The sequence below is a fragment of the Salvelinus sp. IW2-2015 genome, unplaced genomic scaffold, assembly GCF_002910315.2.
Source record: "Salvelinus sp. IW2-2015 unplaced genomic scaffold, ASM291031v2 Un_scaffold2350, whole genome shotgun sequence".
In the NCBI taxonomy this organism is placed as follows: Eukaryota; Metazoa; Chordata; class Actinopteri; order Salmoniformes; family Salmonidae; genus Salvelinus; species Salvelinus sp. IW2-2015.
This window is the reverse complement of record NW_019943675.1, coordinates 21,656-40,460: the sequence shown is the minus strand read 5'-3', so window position 1 is coordinate 40,460 and position 18,805 is coordinate 21,656. Positions and strand designations below refer to the sequence as shown.

Here is an 18,805-nt window from a genome sequence, read left to right as displayed (position 1 = left end):
TAGCTGAATTGGAAATGGCTGTAATGATTGTGTTGAATGATGCCATTCAAAAAAAATTATTCGGGGGCTAAATGATAAGGCTTTGGACTTGTGAATATTCACAACACCCTACTGTTTAACAGCGTCCTCCAAGAAGTACAACGTAATCTGTAGGAGGAGGGAAAGAAGGTGAGACATGGTTTTAGTCTTCACATTAAAAGTGACAAAAATATTATATGAGATATGTCGCTCACCTAACTCTGATGACTAGTGAGGAAGAGCCACAGAGTCAATCCTGTTTCTTTTTCTTATTTAATCTCTTTCCTAGTGATCCGTCACCATGAGCACGGACGCGGAGATGGCCATCTACGGCAAGGCTGCCATATACCTCCGTAAGCCTGAGAGGGAGAGGATTGAGGCACAAACAGCACCCTTTGATTCAAAGAATTCCTGCTATGTGTCAGATGCCAAGGAGCTTTACCTTAAGGGTTTAATTACTGGCAGGGCCGACGGAAAGTGTACTGTGACAGTCACAAATCCCAACGGCACTAAGGAGGTAAGCCTGATTTGAAAAGTGTTGAAGTTTGTGGAATTACTCTATTTTTCTAAACCTTAACTAGGCTAGTCAGTTAAGAACAAATTCTTATTTACAATGATGGCCTACAAAAAGGCACAATACCTCCTGTGGGGACGGGGGCTGGGATATATATATATATTCTTTTATATGAAAAAATATATAGGACAAAACACACATCACGACAAGAGACAACGCTACATAAAGAGAGACCTGAGACAATGACATAGCAAGGCAGCAACACATGACAACACAGCATGGCAGCAGCACAACATGGTAGCAGCACAGAACATGGTACAAACATTATTGGGCCCAGACAACAGCACAAAGGGCAAGAAGGTAGAGACAACAATACATCACGCAAAGCAGCCACAACTGTCAGTAAGAGTGTCCATGATGGAGTCTTTGAATGAAGAAATTTAGATAAAACTGTCCAGTTTGAGTGTTTGTTGCGGCTCGTTCCAGTCGGCTAGCTGCAGCGAACTGAAAAGACGAGCGACCCAGGGATGTGTGTGCTTTGGGGACCTTTAACAGAATGTGACTGTCAGTACGGGTGTTGTATGGGGAGGATGAGGCCTGCCGTAGATATCTCAGGCCCAAGAAAGTTGAACAAATAAGCATCAACCAGTGGGTCTTGCGACGGGTATACAGAGATGACCAGTTTACAGAGGAGTATAGAGTGCAGTGATGTGTCCTATAAGGAGCATGGGTGGCAAATCTGATGGCCAAATGGTAAAGAACATCTAGCCAGTAGGATGGTCGGATGGTCATCAGAATCAGGGTTAGTTTGGCAGCTGGGGTGAAAGAGGAGTGATTACGACAGAGGAAACCAAGTCTAGATTTAACTTTAGCCTGCAGCTTTGATATGTGCTGAGAGAAGAACAGTCCAGCCATACTCCTAAGTACTTGTATGAGGTGACTACCTCAAGCTGTTAACGCTCAGAGGTAGTGATCACACCTGTGGGGAGAGGGGCATTCTTCTTACCAAACCACATGACCTTTGTTTTGGAGATGTTCAGAACAAGGTTAAGGGCAGAGAAAGCTTGTTGGACACTAAGAAAGCTTTGTTGTAGAGCGTTTAACACACAATCCGGGGAGGGGCCAGCTGAGTATAAGACTGTATCATCTGCATATAAATGGATGAGAGAGCTTCCTACTGCCTGAGCTATGTTGTTGAAGTAAATTGAGAAGAGTGTGGGGCCTAGGATTGAGCCTTGGGGTAGTCCCTTGGTGACTGGCAGTGGAGAGAGGTAGTTAGCAAACCAGGCCAAAGACCCCTCAGAGACACCAATACTCCTTAGCTGCCCCACAAGAATGGAATGGTCTACCGTATCAAAAGCTTTGGCCAAGTCAGTAAAAATAGCAGCACAACATTGCTTAGAATCAGGGGCAATGATGACATCATTGAGGACCTTTAAGGTTGCAGTGACACATCCGTAACCTGAGCGGAAACCAGATTACGTACCCGAGAGAATACTATAGACATCAAGAAAGCCAGTCAGTTGATTTTTGACAAGTTTTACCAACACTTTTGATAAACAGGGCAAATAGAACTAGGCCTGTAACAGTTAGGATCAGCTTGATCTCCCCCTTAAAGAAAAAAATTGTAACAAAAGACAGATTAAGAAGGATTTATTTGTTTTCTGTAAACAGAATATAACCTTTAAACACATGATTTTTATAGCTACTATTTAAAAATGGCATCATTTTTAAATTGACTAGTCAAAAATCTCCATGTATGTGTCAGTGGGTGATAATATATATGTAGTTTATATGTAGATAACTACAATGTAGTTGGATTGAACAGGGCTGCACATACAAATACACATGTGTATTTAATGAGCAACACGTTTTCAGTCATGTCCAGTTTGATCTGCATGTAATCTAGATTTCTGACTGTTTCAGGAAGGAAAAGAGTTCAAAGATGCAGACATCTTCCAGATGAACCCCCCTAAATACGATAAGATTGAGGACATGGCCATGATGACCTACCTGAATGAAGCCTCTGTGTTGTACAACCTCAAAGAGCGTTATGCAGCATGGATGATCTATGTAAGTAGCCTGCATCAACACAGACACACATACATGAACATAACAAACACACACATACACTACACATCCATGAATGGTAGAAACGAACACATACCAATACAGCAGATCTACATCAGTATCCCAGAGTGTACACCCACATCCTCACAGAAATCCAGGTAAATGTCAGTCAGATTTTGCTAATCCCCTAATTGAATTGAATCCCTTTCATCCAGACCTACTCTGGGCTGTTCTGTGCCACGGTGAACCCCTACAAGTGGCTCCCCGTGTACGACATGGAGGTTGTCAACGCCTACAGAGGGAAGAAGAGGATGGAGGCTCCACCCCATATCTTCTCCGTCTCTGACAACGCCTTTCAGTTCATGCAGATCGGTACGAGCTCTCGCGGATGTATGGATGGATGGATGAATGGATGGAAGGAAGTTAAAATATGCTTTAGAGAGGTATCTACTGCTTTCTAGTCTAGGTTTGAACAGTCTGCTGGGAATATCTGTTTTCACTAGCCTTGAATGGAAAATGCCAAGGCAGCAGCTACTCTTCCTGGGGTTTATTATGGATCCCCATTAGTTCCTGCCAAGGCAGCAGCTACTCTTCCTGGGGTTTATTATGGATCCCATTAGTTCCTGCCAAGGCAGCAGCTACTCTTCCTGGGGTTTATTATGGATCCCCGTAGTTCCTGCCAAGGCAGCAGCTACTCTTCCTGGGGTTTATTATGGATCCCCATTAGTTCCTGCCAAGGCAGCAGCTACTCTTCCTGGGGTTTATTATGGATCTCCATTAGTTCCTGTCAAGGCAGCAGCTACTCTTCCTGGGGTCCAGCAACATTAAGGCAGTTATATACAATTAAAAACATAGCACATTTCATAGCTACTACTTCATCAATATGTTTTTACCATAACAGTTTACAATCCAGGGTTACTCCAAGCAGTTTAGTAACCTCAAATTGCTCAATTTCCACATGATTTATTGCAAAATTGAGTTGAGGTTTAAGGTTTAGTAAATGACTTGTCCCAAATACAAGGCTTTTAGTTAAACAAATATTTAGGACTAATGTATTCCTTGCCACCCATTCTGAAACTGACTGCAGCTCTTTGTTAAGTGTTGCAGTGATTTCACTTGCTGTAGCAGCTGTCATGTAGTGTTGAGTCATCAGCATACATAGACACACAGGCAGTGTCAGAGACTCCAGTCACCCAAGTCATAGACTGTTCTCTCTGCTACTGCACGACAAGCGGTACCAGAGCGCCATGTCTATGACCAAAAGGCTCCTTAACAACTTCTACCCCCAAGCCATAAGACTGCTGAACAATTAATTAAATGGCCACCGGACTATTAGATTGACCCCCCCTCCATTTGTTTTATACACTGCTGCTACTCGCTGTTTATTATCTATGCATAGTCACTTCACCCCTACCTACATGTACAAATTACCTCAACTACCCTGTACCCCCGCACACTGACTCGGTACCGGTACCCCCTGTATATAACCTCATTATTGTTATTTTATTGTGTTACTTTTTATAAATTTTTACATTAGTTTATTTGGTAAATATTTTCTTAACTTTTCTTGAACTGCACTGTTGGGCTTGTAAGTATGCATTGCATGGATAAGGTCTACACTTGTTGTATTTGGCGCATGTGAGAAATAAAGTTTGATTTGATTTACTCAGTGCCAGTTACAGGTCATTAGTAAAGAATGAGACAAGTAAGTGACCCAAACAGCTGCCTGGATTATGGTGGATTCCATTAAAGAACACCCGCTGTGTTCTGTTAGACAGATAACTCTCAATCCACAATATAGCAGAGGATGTAAAGCCATGACTCAATCCACAATATAGCAGAGGACCTAAAGCCATGACTCAAACCACAATATAGCAGAGGACGTAAAGCCATAACACGTGTGTTTCCAGCGGCAGATAATGTCAAAAGCTGCACTGAAGTCTAACAAAACATCCCCCACAATCCTTTTATTATAAATTTATCTTAAGTTAATCATCAGTGATTTGTGTAAATGCCATACATGTTGCTTGAGTATGATTTTTATTTAACCTTTATTTTACTAGGCAAGTGAGTTAAGAACAAATTCTTATTTACAACAACAGCCTACCGGGGAAACGTGGTTTAACTGCTTTGTTCAGGGGCAGAACAACAGATTTTTAACTTGTCAGCTCTGGGATTTGATCCAGCAACCTTTCGGTTATTGGCCCAACGCTCTAACCACTACTGTAGACTACTTGTCGCCCCAAAATGATAAGCAATGTGTTTTTGGTTCCAGATAATGAGAACCAGTCCGTCCTGATTACGTAAGTTGTATACAAACATTTCAAAGTGTTTCTATTATAACTTGGGTGTGATGAAAATACACAACATTATGATTGGATTAGGCTACGCGTAATGATAAGTCGATTACTGTGAATATTTGTTGTATTCTCAATGCTATTTTAGTGAATCCCAATCTGATACTCAAACATGTGACTGAAACCCCTATTTCCCTCTCATATAAACCAGCGGAGAATCCGGTGCAGGAAARACTGTCAACACCAAGCGTGTCATCCAGTACTTCGCCACCATTGCAGTGTCTGGTGGTGAAAAGAAAAAGGACGAGCCCGGCAAAATGCAGGTAGGTTAGGGTTAGGGCTTGTGTTTGCCTTTTTAACACATTTCAGTCTGATGGGCTGTGTAAACTCTTTTTTCCAGCTGTGAATCCTGTTTCAAGAAAAGTGTTCAAGCTATTTAGCAAAAACAAACTTTACCTCTTTATCAGTTTCCGAGCTACTTGTGTTTGTCTCAATCAGGGGTCTCTTGAGGATCAGATCATTGCAGCTAACCCTCTGCTGGAGGCTTACGGTAATGCCAAGACAGTGAGGAACGACAACTCGTCTCGCTTTGTAAGTATGAAGGCCATACTGTGGAAGTTACCTTGCATTGGAAACATTTATTTTAGTAGTTCCCTATTGTTGTATCAATATATGTCCTACAAACTGTAACATTTAAAGGGGTCTATCAAAATAGTTGACCTATTTCTAACCCCCATGCTCTACTATAGGGTAAATTCATTAGGATTCATTTCCAAGGAGGCAAACTGGCTAAAGCAGACATTGAGACCTGTGAGTTGGTTTTGATTGTTTCTCAATGCTTTCCTAAATTCACACATACTTTTTTGAGATCTTTTTTTGATCTCTGTCGTCGTCTGCTCTGTCTGTCTGTCTGTCGTCTGTCTGTCTGTCTGTCTGTGCTGTCTGTCTGTCTGTCTGTCTGTCTGTCTGTCTGTCTGTCTGTCTGGCTCTGTCTGTCTGTCTGTCTGTCTGTTCTGTCTGTCTGTCTGTCTGTCTGTCTGTCTGTCTGTTCTGTGTCTCTCTCTCTCTCTCTCTCTCTCTCTCTCTCTCTCTCTCTCTCTCTCTCTCTCTCTCTCTCTCTCTCTCTCTCTCTCTCTCTCTCTCTCCTCTCTCTCTCTCTCTCCTCTCTCTCTCGCTCTCTCGCCCTCTGGCCTCCGCCCGCTCGCTCTCTCGCTCTCTCGCTCTCTCTCTCTCTCTCAGACCTGCTGGAGAAGTCCAGAGTGTCCTTCCAGCTGCCCGATGAGAGAGGCTACCACATCTTCTTCCAAATGATGACAGGCCACAAACCTGAGATAGTTGGTATGGAAATGTAGAGGTTCAGAGAACATTACACCCCTATCTGTGGAACTTATAAAAAATGGTTAATGGTCCACACTATTAATACTATTAAAATAGGTACATTCAAGGTACCAAGTAATGAACTGTGAAGCACTAGTCCAGGTGTCTCAGTCCCCTCTTTTCATGCTATTTATTGTTGTGACATTACTACCATTAATGCGATGACAGCTATTCATTGACTTCTTGGGGATAGGCGTCCCGCTAGCAGGACACCAGCCGACAACATCCGGTGAAAATGGAGGGCGTGCAATTCAAATAAATAATCGTAATATTAAACATTTATGAACATACAAGTATCTTATATCGGTTAAAAGCTTAAATTCTTGTTAATCTAACTGCGTTGTCCGATTTACAATAGGGTTTACGGCGAAAGCATGCCATGCGATTGTTTGAGGACGGCGCCCCACATCAACATATTTTTCAACCAGCACAGGCTTCATAAAATCACAAATAGCGATTAAATAAATCACTTACTTTTGAAGATCTTCCTCTGTTTGCAATCCCAAGGGTCCCAGCTACAACATAAGTAGTCGTTTTGTTAGATACATTTATTCTTTAATTCCCAAAAAGTCTGTTTAGTTGGCGCTATTGATTTCAGTAATCCGCTCGTTCAACATGCAGACAAAGGAGTCCCAAAAGTTGCCGCTAAACTTTGTTAAAACAAGTCAAACGAAATTTCTATTTAATCCTCAGGTACTCTAAAATCAAAATAAACTATAATATTTCATACGGAAAGTAGTATGATTGTTCTTTAAGTCCCTCACAACCACTTCCCTCATTATTTACGGTAGAAATATTGTTTCAATGTCCTGTTGATGTTAAAGTTTTGGGCGGAGTCTCTCTCTACACACAAAGGATTGCAGTGCAGAGAGAGTGGAAGTTTACGACCGGTCGTTAAAGTTCTAGGACCGGCCCCACTTCGCCCCCCTTCCTCTCTGGTGGGAGAGAGGGGGGGGGGGGGCTCCCTTTGATCCTCACCCAGGAGGGAAAGTCATGACATTATTGTATACTACATGTATCCTTGAGTTCACCTATGGAGTAAAGGAGGGAGAGATACTGTAAAGGTAGACAGCAGAATTCTAAGAGATTTAACTGACAAGCCGTCCTCTGCTGTTCACAGAAATGTCACTCATCACCACCAACCCCTACGACTTCCCCATGTGCAGCCAGGGTCAGATCACTGTGGCCAGCATCAACGACAAGGAAGAGCTGGATGCCACAGATGTGAGTCATACAAAGGGTTATTAATCAAACTCTAGATATGGAATGGGTAGAACCACCATACACACTGAATGCACTGAGCAATTTCAACTTGGTGGCAGCTGGGAATTGTCATATATGTTTTAGTTTGATTCTAAATGCCTTGTGTTAGTTAGGCCTTCACACTTCACCTTGGGGCACATACATGTAAAACATCCACAAGAGAGTGCCGCTAAATGCCCTGTGGAACTGTGTTAAAACTCCTTTTGTGCTGCCATCTACTAGCGTGTTAGGAAAGGTATGTGAAACAGAGAAGCCAGTCAATTCCATTCATACAATTTGTTCTGTAGTGAGCACTGTATCATGCTGTAGCTGAACAAATTATCGTCAGTTAATCACTGTTATACGTCCTCTCCAATGCCAGGATGCCATTGGAATCCTAGGCTTCACTAATGAGGAGAAGATGGGCATCTACAAGCTGACAGGAGCTGTACTGCACCATGGCAACTTGCACTTCAAGCAGAAGCAACGTGAGGAGCAGGCCGAGCCAGATGGCACAGAAGGTGAGTCCCACTCATTGATTTACAATATGTAAAGCATTAGTCCCATTCATTGATATACAATATGGAAAGCATTAGTCCCATTTCCAAACATAGAAATAAAACACTTAAGATAGACATGAGTCAGGCAGGAGACCAAATTCCTACCTCCAGAATTGATTTGAAATGGTGGATGTGGTTGAAAATCAAAACGTAACCCACAAAAGATGTAACCCACAAATGATTTTGTCATTATGACATCAGAAACAAGCCTGAGTCTGTTGTTGTTGGTTCTCTCTCCAGTGGCTGATAAAATCGGTTACCTACTGGGCCTGAACTCAGCTGAGATGTTGAAGGCTCTSTGCTACCCCAGAGTGAAGGTCGGCAATGAGTATGTGACCAAGGGACAGACTGTACCTCAGGTAAGGTGGTAAATAACAGCATCTTCTGAGCACAGGAATTATTTTGGGGATGAGTGCATTACCCCCTTTCCTCCCAAATTCAATTACTATCTTGTCTCATCGCTGCAACTCCCCAGAAGCGAATAGTAATGTGTTTTTCCCCAAGCTTTTATCACCTTATTACTAGACATGGTCAACATCTCATGTATTCATTTGAGCTGTTATTATTGCAGGTCAATAACTCCGTCTCGGCCCTGGCCAAGTCCATCTATGAGAGGATGTTCTTGTGGATGGTCATCCGTATAAACCAGATGTTGGACACCAAGAATCCAAGGAAGTACTATATTGGTGTGCTCGACATTGCCGGGTTTGAGATTTTTGATGTGAGCGTGAGACCAGAACAAGACAATTAATTGTGACTGAGAGGGATTACAGCCTTGTACGATGAAATGATGCCTTTTGAAATTCCTTCAACAGTACAACAGCATGGAGCAGCTGTGCATCAACTTCACCAATGAGAAACTGCAACAGTTTTTCAACCACACCATGTTCGTCCTGGAACAAGAGGAGTACAAGAAGGAGGGAATCGTCTGGGCCTTCATTGACTTCGGCATGGACTTGGCTGCCTGCATTGAGCTAATTGAGAAGGTAAGCTGTCTGTGAGAATTAAAATGGACCGTAACAGCATAGCTCATAGGGAGCACTGTGTGAGATTATCACAATGGTACGAGGAATCTGACTGTTGAGAACTCAGTATGTTTCCTATGACATGCCCCTAAATGAATATAATCCTATAATAGCATGTTTGGTAAAGGAATAAATGTGATCCTAATTGTACATTTCAATAATTTGATATACATCTCTTTTCGTGAAGCCAATGGGCATCTTCTCCATCCTTGAAGAGGAGTGCATGTTCCCCAAGTCTTCAGACACTACCTTCAAGAACAAGCTTTATGACCAGCATCTTGGCAAAAACCAGGCATTTGAGAAGCCCAAGCCTGCCAAAGGCAAGGCAGAGGCCCACTTCTCCCTGGTGCACTATGCCGGCACTGTGGACTACAACATTACTGGCTGGCTGGACAAAAACAAGGACCCCCTGAACGACTCTGTTCTTCAGCTGTACGGAAAGTCCTCAGTCAAACTGTTGGCTACCCTGTATGTTGCTGCCCCACCTGAGGGTAAGACTAGCATCACATCAACAGATTTAACTAAGCGATACCCACTGAGCACACCACGTCATTTCAACGTGGAATGTGGGTAATATTGGTTGACGCATTGATCAACCAAATTCCAACCTTTATTCACCAATTCAAAAAGACAGCCAGAAGTTTATTGATATCCTAATGTGTTATCAAAATGCTTTTAACCATATTAAAGCACAACCAAATTCCAATGGAAAAACAAATGTCCGATTTTTGGTTTAGTTCTCATCTAAATGTGTTATCACTGCTCTTTCAACTATTTAAAAGCAAAGTTCAAAAACAAAGCTTTCTATGATTACATAAGAAGACATTTATAGTTACAATAGGCTAACCAGAACATGTGGCCATGGAGGTGTAACTCATTTTAAGGTTGAATAAATACTGTTACATTAGTTTGTAAGATAGCCTTAACTTTAGGCAATTTACTGTATTGCAAAAGTCATATTGAATTATGTTTGTCTGACAACTCAAACAAATATCAACATTTAAAGGATATCTAATGCAGGATAGTTTCATCTGAGCCACTGGCTTAATCCTATTCTTTAACTTTTATTTTTGGTTAAGTTGGAGACGTGAATCCAACATATAATTTGTTTACCTTTTCGACAAGTTAATAGGCTATATTGAATTGTGTTTGGTTGTCAACGCAACCAAATATCAACATTTGAAGGAGATTTATCTTTTGTGCCACTGACTTAGTCTGGCTTTAATTCCAGTTTGTCTACAAACTGGAACGTTTGTTTACTCCATGTGTAACTCTGTGTTGTTGTTTTTGTTGCACTACTTTGCTTTATCTTGGCCAGGATGCAGTTCTAAATGAGAACTTGTTCTCAACTGACCTACCTGGTTAAATAAAGGTGAAAAAAAAAAATAATAATAATAATAATAATATGTTGGATTGACATCTCAATCGCAACCAAGAATCAAAGTTAAAGAATAGGACTAAATCAAATTAAACTTCATTTAAAGTGCATTTAAAATTTTTGGTTTGGATGGAGACGTAAATCCACCATTTCAATTATTAATTTGAAGACTAACTGAAGATGAAATCACAGATGGAACTATCTAAGCAGAAGAAACATCTCCTTCAAATGTTGATATTTGGTTGCGCTGACAACCAAGCACAATTCAATATGCAGTTTGTCTACAAATTAATAATTGATATGTTGGATTCACGTCTCCATCTCAAGCAAAAATCTATGTTAAAGAATAGGACTAAATCTAATCTAATCAAACTCTAAATGCACTTCAAATAACGTTTGATTTGGTTTAGTCACATTATTTAACTTCAATTTTTGGTTGAGATGGAGACGTGAATTCAACATCTTAATGATTAACTTGAAGATAACATTTCAAATCCAGTGTATTTTCCACGTATATTCCACGTCACAATACATTAACAAATGACTTTGAAACAACATTGATTTAACCTGTTTGTGCCCAGTGGGTAGTTAGACCTCCAACCTACATTTTCTTTAAAGTCTTTGAATGTATCACATTTCCCTGGGTTCATTTACTCAACAACATTTGCATTAAGATTAATGTGAAGTTAACCCGAGATTGTCTTGTTCATAATGACCTCTTACTTTTGCCCTTTTTAACAGATACAAGCAAGAAAGGAGGCAAGAAGAAGGGTGGTTCCATGCAGACTGTGTCCTCGCAGTTCAGGGTGATCTTTTGAAATGTGTATATTCAGTCCTTCAAAAGGTGCATCGATTATCATCGATGATTTATATTTTAAAAATGGTTTGTAATCCTCTTCCAGGAGAACTTGGGCAAGCTGATGACCAACTTGAGGAGCACTCATCCTCACTTTGTGCGCTGCCTGATCCCCAACGAGTCAAAGACTCCAGGTACAAGAAATATAGAGTGATATATTTTTATGTAATCAGTAAAGTATCAGTAACCTTAACGAGCCCAATCTTGAACCTGTTTATGAGTATTAAAAGAGACTTGGTTTGTGTTTCCAGGTCTGATGGAGAACTTCCTGGTTATCCACCAGCTCAGGTGTAATGGTGTTCTGGAGGGGATCAGGATCTGCAGGAAGGGCTTCCCCAGCAGAATCATCTATGCAGACTTCAAGCAGAGGTTCACACACACAAACAGAAATGCACACATACATACATACATACACATTACATTTACATTTGAGTCATTTAGCAGATGGTGTTATCCAGCAGCATACCACCCTGCATCCCACTGCTGGCTTCCCTCTGAAGCTAAGCAGGGTTGGTCCTGGTTGGTCCCTGGATTGGAGACCAGCTGGTGTTATCCAGCAGCATACCACCCTACATCCCACTGCTGGCTTGCCTCTGAAGCTGTTGTTCCCTGGTTGTCCCTGATTGGAGACCAGCTTGGTGTTTATCAGCAGCATACCACCCTACATCCCACTGCTGGCTTGCCTCTGAAGCTGTTGTTCCTGGTTGGTCCCTGGATTGGAGACCAGCTGGTGTTATCCAGCAGCATAACACCCTACATCCCACTGCTGGCTTGCCTCTGAAGCTGTTGTTCCTGGTTGGTCCTGGATGGGAGATCAGATGCTGCTGGAAGTGGTGTTGGAGGGCCAGCAGGCAGCACTCTTTCCTCTGGTCAAAGGCAATCCCAATGTGCCAGGGCAGTTAAACAGATGTCCTGACTCTCTGAGGTCATTAAAAATCCCATGGTGTATAATGTAAGGGTGTTATTAACCCTGGTCTCCTGGCTAAATGTCTGATATGGCACTCATACTGTCATGGCCACCTAATCATCCCCAGCTTGCAATTGGCTCCATCTGATCTCCTGTAACTGTTCACCAGGTTGTTGATGAGAATGTGTTCTCAGTCAACTTACCTGGTAAAAAATTTATACTTTTTCGTACTGGTCCCCCGCACGCACACACAAAACAACGGAAAATATCAACTCTAAGGGTCAGAAAAGGTCACCTTTACGTAATATAACCAACCTATTTCAACTTGACATATGTTAAGCATGTCTCCTCATTCAGGTATAAAGTACTGAATGCCAGTGTCATCCCCGAAGGCCAGTTCATGGACAACAAGAAGGCTTCTGAGAAGCTGCTTGGGTCCATTGATGTGAATCACGAGGACTACAAGTTTGGACACACCAAGGTCAGTCAAATACCCCCAGCAAAAGCTGACAAAACACAACTTTAATTATATTTTAAAACCCCTTACCATTCAACATCTCTCCAGTTAATCACCCATCATGTTATACTTTCTTCTTCATTAAGCTAATATAAAAAGGTAGAGAAACATTCTACTGTTATTTTCTTCAAAGTCATACACCACAGGTAAAGAAGAGAAACTACATTTATTAACCTGTGCATTGTGTTACAGTGGCTGCAGTTCTGTATCACTTTACATTATTCATCTACAACTGCACAAAACCTTTCAACTTATGAAAGGTTTCAAAACCTTTCAACCTATGAATACACTATCCCATGGTCTGTGGTGATTTTCCCCTCTGTTGATCCAACACTTTCTATCTGTTACCATCTGACTGTGGTTCCATTGACCATGTTTACCTGTGGCTCAGGTGTTCTTCAAAGCCGGTCTGCTGGGGGTCCTGGAGGAGATGAGAGATGAGAAGCTGGCCTCTCTGGTCGGCATGGTCCAGGCTCTCAGCCGTGGATTCCTCATGAGGAGAGAGTTCACCAAGATGATGGAGAGGAGGTGAGGAATAGTAGGCATCTTGGCACAACTTCCTATGAACCACCTGTACGTAAGGAATTATGATTCCATACTGTATATGCTGCGAGTTGTTCAGAATGAGGAAGTACGTCTTATAATGTTATTTTAAAGCTGCAGTTTAGGATTTGGAAAGCTGTTCAATTGTCATTTTAATGTGTTGAATTTACCTATTGATTCTGGTAGAGTATAAAATGCCTGTCAGTCGTTGCATATAGAGCGCTGTCAATGAATTTAAGAGGGGTTACCTTTCCCTTGCCCCCTTCCTCAGCTGTAAACATAAAGGGGCAGAGGGGTTCTGTTTTGTTGTTCTTCCTCTCTTAGAATGTAGCTTGTCAGTCACCATACCACTCTATCCTTTCTGTTGACCAGAGATGCCGTCTACTCCATCCAGTACAACATCCGTTCATTCATGAATGTGAAAACCTGGCCGTGGATGAAGGTGTACTTCAAGATCAAGCCCCTGCTGAAGAGCGCTGAGACTGAGAAGGAGATGGCCAACATGAAGGAGAACTATGAGAAGATGCAGACAGACCTGGCCAAGGCTCTGGCCAAGAAGAAGGAGTTGGAGGAGAAGATGGTGACCCTGCTGCAGGAGAAGAATGACCTGGCACTCCAAAACGCATCTGTGAGTGAGCAACTACCCTCATAAGGGAACATTTACACACATGAATACATCAATACACACATGATTACACATGAAAACACACATGAACACACACATGCATACACACATGAACACACATGAATACACACATGAACACACATGCAAGCAGGCAGACAGACAGACACACACAAACACACGTTCACACATATACACACATTTTCACACTCTCCACATACACTGCTGCAACTCTGTTTATTATTTTTCCTGTTTGCCTTGTCACTTTTACCCCAACCTACATGTATGTTACATGATGTATTACCTCAACTACCGGGTACCCCTGCACATTGACTCGTTACTGGTACTCCCTGTATATAGCCTCATTACTACCTGGTACCCCTGCACATTGACTCGTTACTGGTACTCCCTGTATATGGCCTCATTACTACCGGGTACCCCTGCACATTGACTCGGTAACTGGTACTCCCTGTATATAGCCTCATTACTACCTGGTACCCCTGCACATTGACTCGTTACTGGTACTCCCTGTATATGGCCTCATTACTACCTGGTACCCCTGCACATTGACTCGTTACTGGTACTCCCTGTATATGGCTCATTACTACCTGGTACCCCTGCACATTGACTCGTTACTGGTACTCCCTGTATATAGCCTCATTACTACCTGGTACCCCTGCACATTGACTCGTTACTGGTACTCCCTATATATGGCCTCATTACTACCTGGTACCCCTGCACATTGACTCGTTACTGGTACTCCCTATATATGGCCTCATTACTACCTGGTACCCCTGCACATTGACTCGTTACTGTACTCCCTATATATGGCCTCATTACTACCTGGTACCCCTGCACATTGACTCGTACGGTACTCCCTGTATATGGCCTCATTACTACCTGGTACCCCTGCACATTGACTCGTTACTGGTACTCCCTATATATGGCCTCATTACTACCTGGTACCCCTGCACATTGACTCGTACTGGTACTCCCTATATATGGCCTCATTACTACCTGGTACCCCTGCACATTGACTCGTTACTGGTACTCCCTATATATAGCCTTGTTATTGTTATTTATTGTGTTACTATTTCCTATTTTTCTTAGCAATTTTAAAAAAACTCTGCATTGTTGGTTAAGGGCTCGTAAGTTAGCATTTCACGGTAAAGTCTACACCTGTTGCATTCGGCGTATATGACAAATAACATTTGATTCGATGAACACACTGTGAAGTAGTGGTAACTACCAAAATCAAGGAAAAACAAACAAAGTTTCTTAAAGGCCCCCTCCAGAGGATGATTCCACCACGACTTCGATGTAATTCCTATCCGAGTGCGGAAATGCTCGTTTAGGTCCACACTCCGAACTCCGACATATGACTCCTTATGAATATTGATTAATCAGGCGTGCACATCTACACCAAGGCAAAGGGTGGCTACTTTGAAGAATCATAAATCTAAAATATATTTTGATTTGTTTAACACTTTTGTTACTACATGATTCCATATGTGTTATTTCATAGTGTTGATGTCTTCACTATTATTCTACAATGTAGAAAATAGTCAAAATAAAGAAAAACTCTGGAATGAGTAGGTGTGTCCAAAATTTCTACTGGTATTATATATATTGAAGTTATGTTGATTTGCTTTGACCTCTTTGACAAATGTTAGTCTATATTTTCATACAGAAAGTGAGGACGCAGATTTTTTATCCTGTTCTGAAAACAGGAATCAGAAAATCTGAACGATGCTGAGGAAAGGTGTGAGGGGCTCATCAAGAGCAAGATCCAGCTGGAGGCCAAACTCAAAGAGACGACCGAAAGGCTGGAGGACGAGGAGGAGATGAACGCTGAGTTGACTGCCAAGAAGAGGAAGCTGGAGGATGAGTGCTCTGAGCTGAAGAAGGACATTGATGACCTGGAGCTCACCCTGGCCAAAGTGGAGAAGGAGAAGCACGCCACTGAAAACAAGGTCTCGTGTCTTACCATAGACAGTCTAACCAAACAATAATCCAAACAATAATCAACTCAAAACATAGCTGAAATGGAATTCAAGTCGTATTCTGGGTGCAGGAAAAATAGTGGAATTTAAGTTGCAGGGTACTCCTCACATTCATTGAATGTTCAGCTCCCCCTTCGTTTATGACTTCCATTCTGTACACTGGCATGGTGTACAATGCCATCTAGTGTTAAATCAATAATACAGTTCTAATCTGAATTAAATGAATGTAATACATTTCAAACTAAATCTTTCTTTTATGGTGAAGTGACCAAAGACTCATTTTGTTGTGGCTGTTTTCAGGTTAAAAACCTGACAGAGGAGATGGCGTCTATGGATGAGAGTGTTGCCAAGCTGACCAAGGAGAAGAAAGCCCTCCAAGAGGCCCACCAGCAGACACTGGACGACCTGCAGGCAGAGGAGGACAAAGTCAACACTCTGACCAAGGCCAAGACCAAGCTGGAACAGCAAGTGGACGACGTGAGTGGAGTTTGACATTTTGGCCATTATAGTATGTTAGATGGCATTATCATCAGTTGTTTAGATTTCAACAATATGTCTGTTTTTATCTTATAGCTTGAGGGTTCTCTGGAGCAAGAGAAGAAGCTCCGTATGGACCTTGAGAGATCCAAGAGAAAGCTGGAGGGAGATCTGAAACTGGCCCAGGAGTCCATAATGGACCTGGAGAATGACAAGCAGCAGTCTGATGAGAAAATCAAGAAGTAAACACAATCAAATGGCTACAGTATTACCTACTATGTTGATCAACACAATGGTTGTTCTTGACTAATTCTTGTAATTATGAATTCATATTTGCATGTGATTATTAAAAACTATGTGAATGGTATAATTCTCTGTCTTTAAACTATCGAACCAAATCCAATTATGCAATCAATGTGTTTTGTATTTCTTAGGAAGGACTTTGAGACCACCCAGCTCCTCAGCAAGATTGAGGATGAGCAGTCTCTGGGAGCTCAGCTGCAGAAGAAGATCAAGGAACTCCAGGTACAGTACAGGATATAAGCTCCAGTACAGGAAAGCACCTGAATCATTTCCTGACAAAACTGTGACATATTTCTTCTGGTAGCACACATTTTTACTGGTGGCTTCTGATGGCTCAGTAGGTTGGAAGATGTTGTTTCATGCTGATGTTTCTTACCGTTGTTAAGATGGTGCTTCCATAGAGTTAGATAGAGGACAAATACTTTATCTGTGACATTATGGTCTATGTGATAGCATGGACAGCTCCATTTTAATACAGTCAATTGTCTTCTTCTTTTGTGCTTGAAAAAAGTGTAAACTACACCTGTAATGATATAGTGAAGTTTGGTTATGTTCTAGAATCTCTGGGGAATAAATACAAACGTAATTTGACTGGTTGAAACAACGTTTAGGGTTAGATCTTCACAGAATCCTTTCTTTGTAAATTGAACGAGTGGATATTCAAAATTGATCGTGCATGCTACATGGACCTTTTTAGGATATGAAAAAGGATTTTATCTAACTAAACGACTCTTCGTGTTATCTCTGGGACCCTTTGGATGATAAATCAGAGCAAGATTTCAGAATGTAAAACGCTAAATATACATCCTTTTCTTATTTTGTGAGGTTCCAAAGTTTCAAATTTATTGTTCATTCTCCGCTGCTCCTGCCCCCTACTTTAGGCCCGTATTGAGGAGCTGGAGGAGGAAATTGAGGCTGAGCGTGCTGCCAGGGCCAAAGTTGAGAAGCAGAGGGCTGATCTCTCCAGGGAACTTGAGGAGATCAGCGAGAGGCTGGAGGAGGCCGGAGGTGCCACTGCTGCTCAGATTGAGATGAACAAGAAGCGTGAGGCTGAGTTCCAGAAGCTGCGTCGTGATCTTGAAGAGTCCACCYTGCAGCATGARGCCACAGCCKCCGCTCTGCGCAAGAAGCAGGCCGACAGTGTGGCTGAGCTCGGGGAGCAGATCGACAACCTGCAGCGCGTCAAGCAGAAGCTGGAGAAGGAGAAGAGTGAGTACAAGATGGAGATTGATGACCTCTCCAGCAACATGGACTCCATTGCCAAGGCTAAGGTGATTAGTGATGTTTTGGTCAAGCAGTGTTGAGGAGGGTCAGCTAAATTACCATTCAATAAACTGAAGTTGACAGTCCCATATGTTTCACTAACAGGGCAATCTGGAGAAGATGTGCCGTACTCTTGAGGACCAGCTGAGTGAGCTCAAGACTAAGAATGATGAGAATCTTCGCCAGGTCACTGACATCAGTGGACAGAGGGCCAGACTTCTGACAGAAAATGGTACCATCAACAATGAACAGCAAAGCAATGCTTTCCTTAAGTGGTACACAATAAAATGTGTTGAGGGCTTGAAGTCCAGTCCACATTCAAATATTTGGAGAAAATACTATTCACCATCTAACATTGCCCTAAAAAAACATTTTTAATCATAGAGAACAGAGACCCCATTAACAACCTCTATCTCTGCAGGTGAGTCTGGCCGCCAGCTGGAAGAGAAGGAAGCACTGGTGTCTCAGCTGACCAGAGGCAAACAGGCCTTCACCCAGCAGGTGGAGGAGCTGAAGAGGCAGATTGAGGAGGAGGTCAAGGTAAGGAACCCAATATGGACTCCACCAATCACAGAGTTTAGAGAAATATCTACATGTAGACGGTGACTACGCCACCCTCAGAGACTTCAAATCAAAATCAAATTGTCACGTGCTTCGTAAACAACAAGTGTGGATTAACAGTGAAATGCTTACTTATGGGACCTTCCCAACAATGCAGAGAGAAAAATAGAGAAATAATAGAAAGATAATAACACGAGTAATAGATACACAGTGAGTAATGATAACTTGGCTATATACACGGGGTACCAGTACTGAGTCGATGTGCAGGGGAA

At 42.1% G+C, this 18,805-nt stretch overlaps 1 protein-coding gene across 1 annotated transcript in view; it reads left to right on the top strand.

Annotated features, from left to right (window-relative positions):
* The first annotated feature begins 307 nt into the window (after window positions 1–307).
* LOC112073748 (myosin heavy chain, fast skeletal muscle-like) overlaps window positions 308–18,805 on the top strand; it is a 39,037-nt gene continuing 20,539 nt past the window's right edge. Inside the window, exons 1-27 of the mRNA XM_024140983.2 lie at window positions 308–535; window positions 2,459–2,605; window positions 2,818–2,974; window positions 4,878–4,905; window positions 5,111–5,222; window positions 5,398–5,490; window positions 5,649–5,709; window positions 6,139–6,237; window positions 7,397–7,500; window positions 7,901–8,039; window positions 8,319–8,437; window positions 8,650–8,799; window positions 8,894–9,064; window positions 9,291–9,594; window positions 11,223–11,287; window positions 11,384–11,471; window positions 11,589–11,706; window positions 12,602–12,725; window positions 13,153–13,289; window positions 13,677–13,932; window positions 15,657–15,899; window positions 16,230–16,406; window positions 16,503–16,648; window positions 16,841–16,931; window positions 17,591–17,980; window positions 18,078–18,204; window positions 18,394–18,512. Coding sequence (XP_023996751.1) covers window positions 320–535; window positions 2,459–2,605; window positions 2,818–2,974; window positions 4,878–4,905; window positions 5,111–5,222; window positions 5,398–5,490; window positions 5,649–5,709; window positions 6,139–6,237; window positions 7,397–7,500; window positions 7,901–8,039; window positions 8,319–8,437; window positions 8,650–8,799; window positions 8,894–9,064; window positions 9,291–9,594; window positions 11,223–11,287; window positions 11,384–11,471; window positions 11,589–11,706; window positions 12,602–12,725; window positions 13,153–13,289; window positions 13,677–13,932; window positions 15,657–15,899; window positions 16,230–16,406; window positions 16,503–16,648; window positions 16,841–16,931; window positions 17,591–17,980; window positions 18,078–18,204; window positions 18,394–18,512 — 3,981 coding nt within the window. The 5' untranslated portion in view covers window positions 308–319. The remainder of the gene's footprint in view (window positions 536–2,458; window positions 2,606–2,817; window positions 2,975–4,877; window positions 4,906–5,110; window positions 5,223–5,397; window positions 5,491–5,648; window positions 5,710–6,138; window positions 6,238–7,396; window positions 7,501–7,900; window positions 8,040–8,318; window positions 8,438–8,649; window positions 8,800–8,893; window positions 9,065–9,290; window positions 9,595–11,222; window positions 11,288–11,383; window positions 11,472–11,588; window positions 11,707–12,601; window positions 12,726–13,152; window positions 13,290–13,676; window positions 13,933–15,656; window positions 15,900–16,229; window positions 16,407–16,502; window positions 16,649–16,840; window positions 16,932–17,590; window positions 17,981–18,077; window positions 18,205–18,393; window positions 18,513–18,805) is intronic.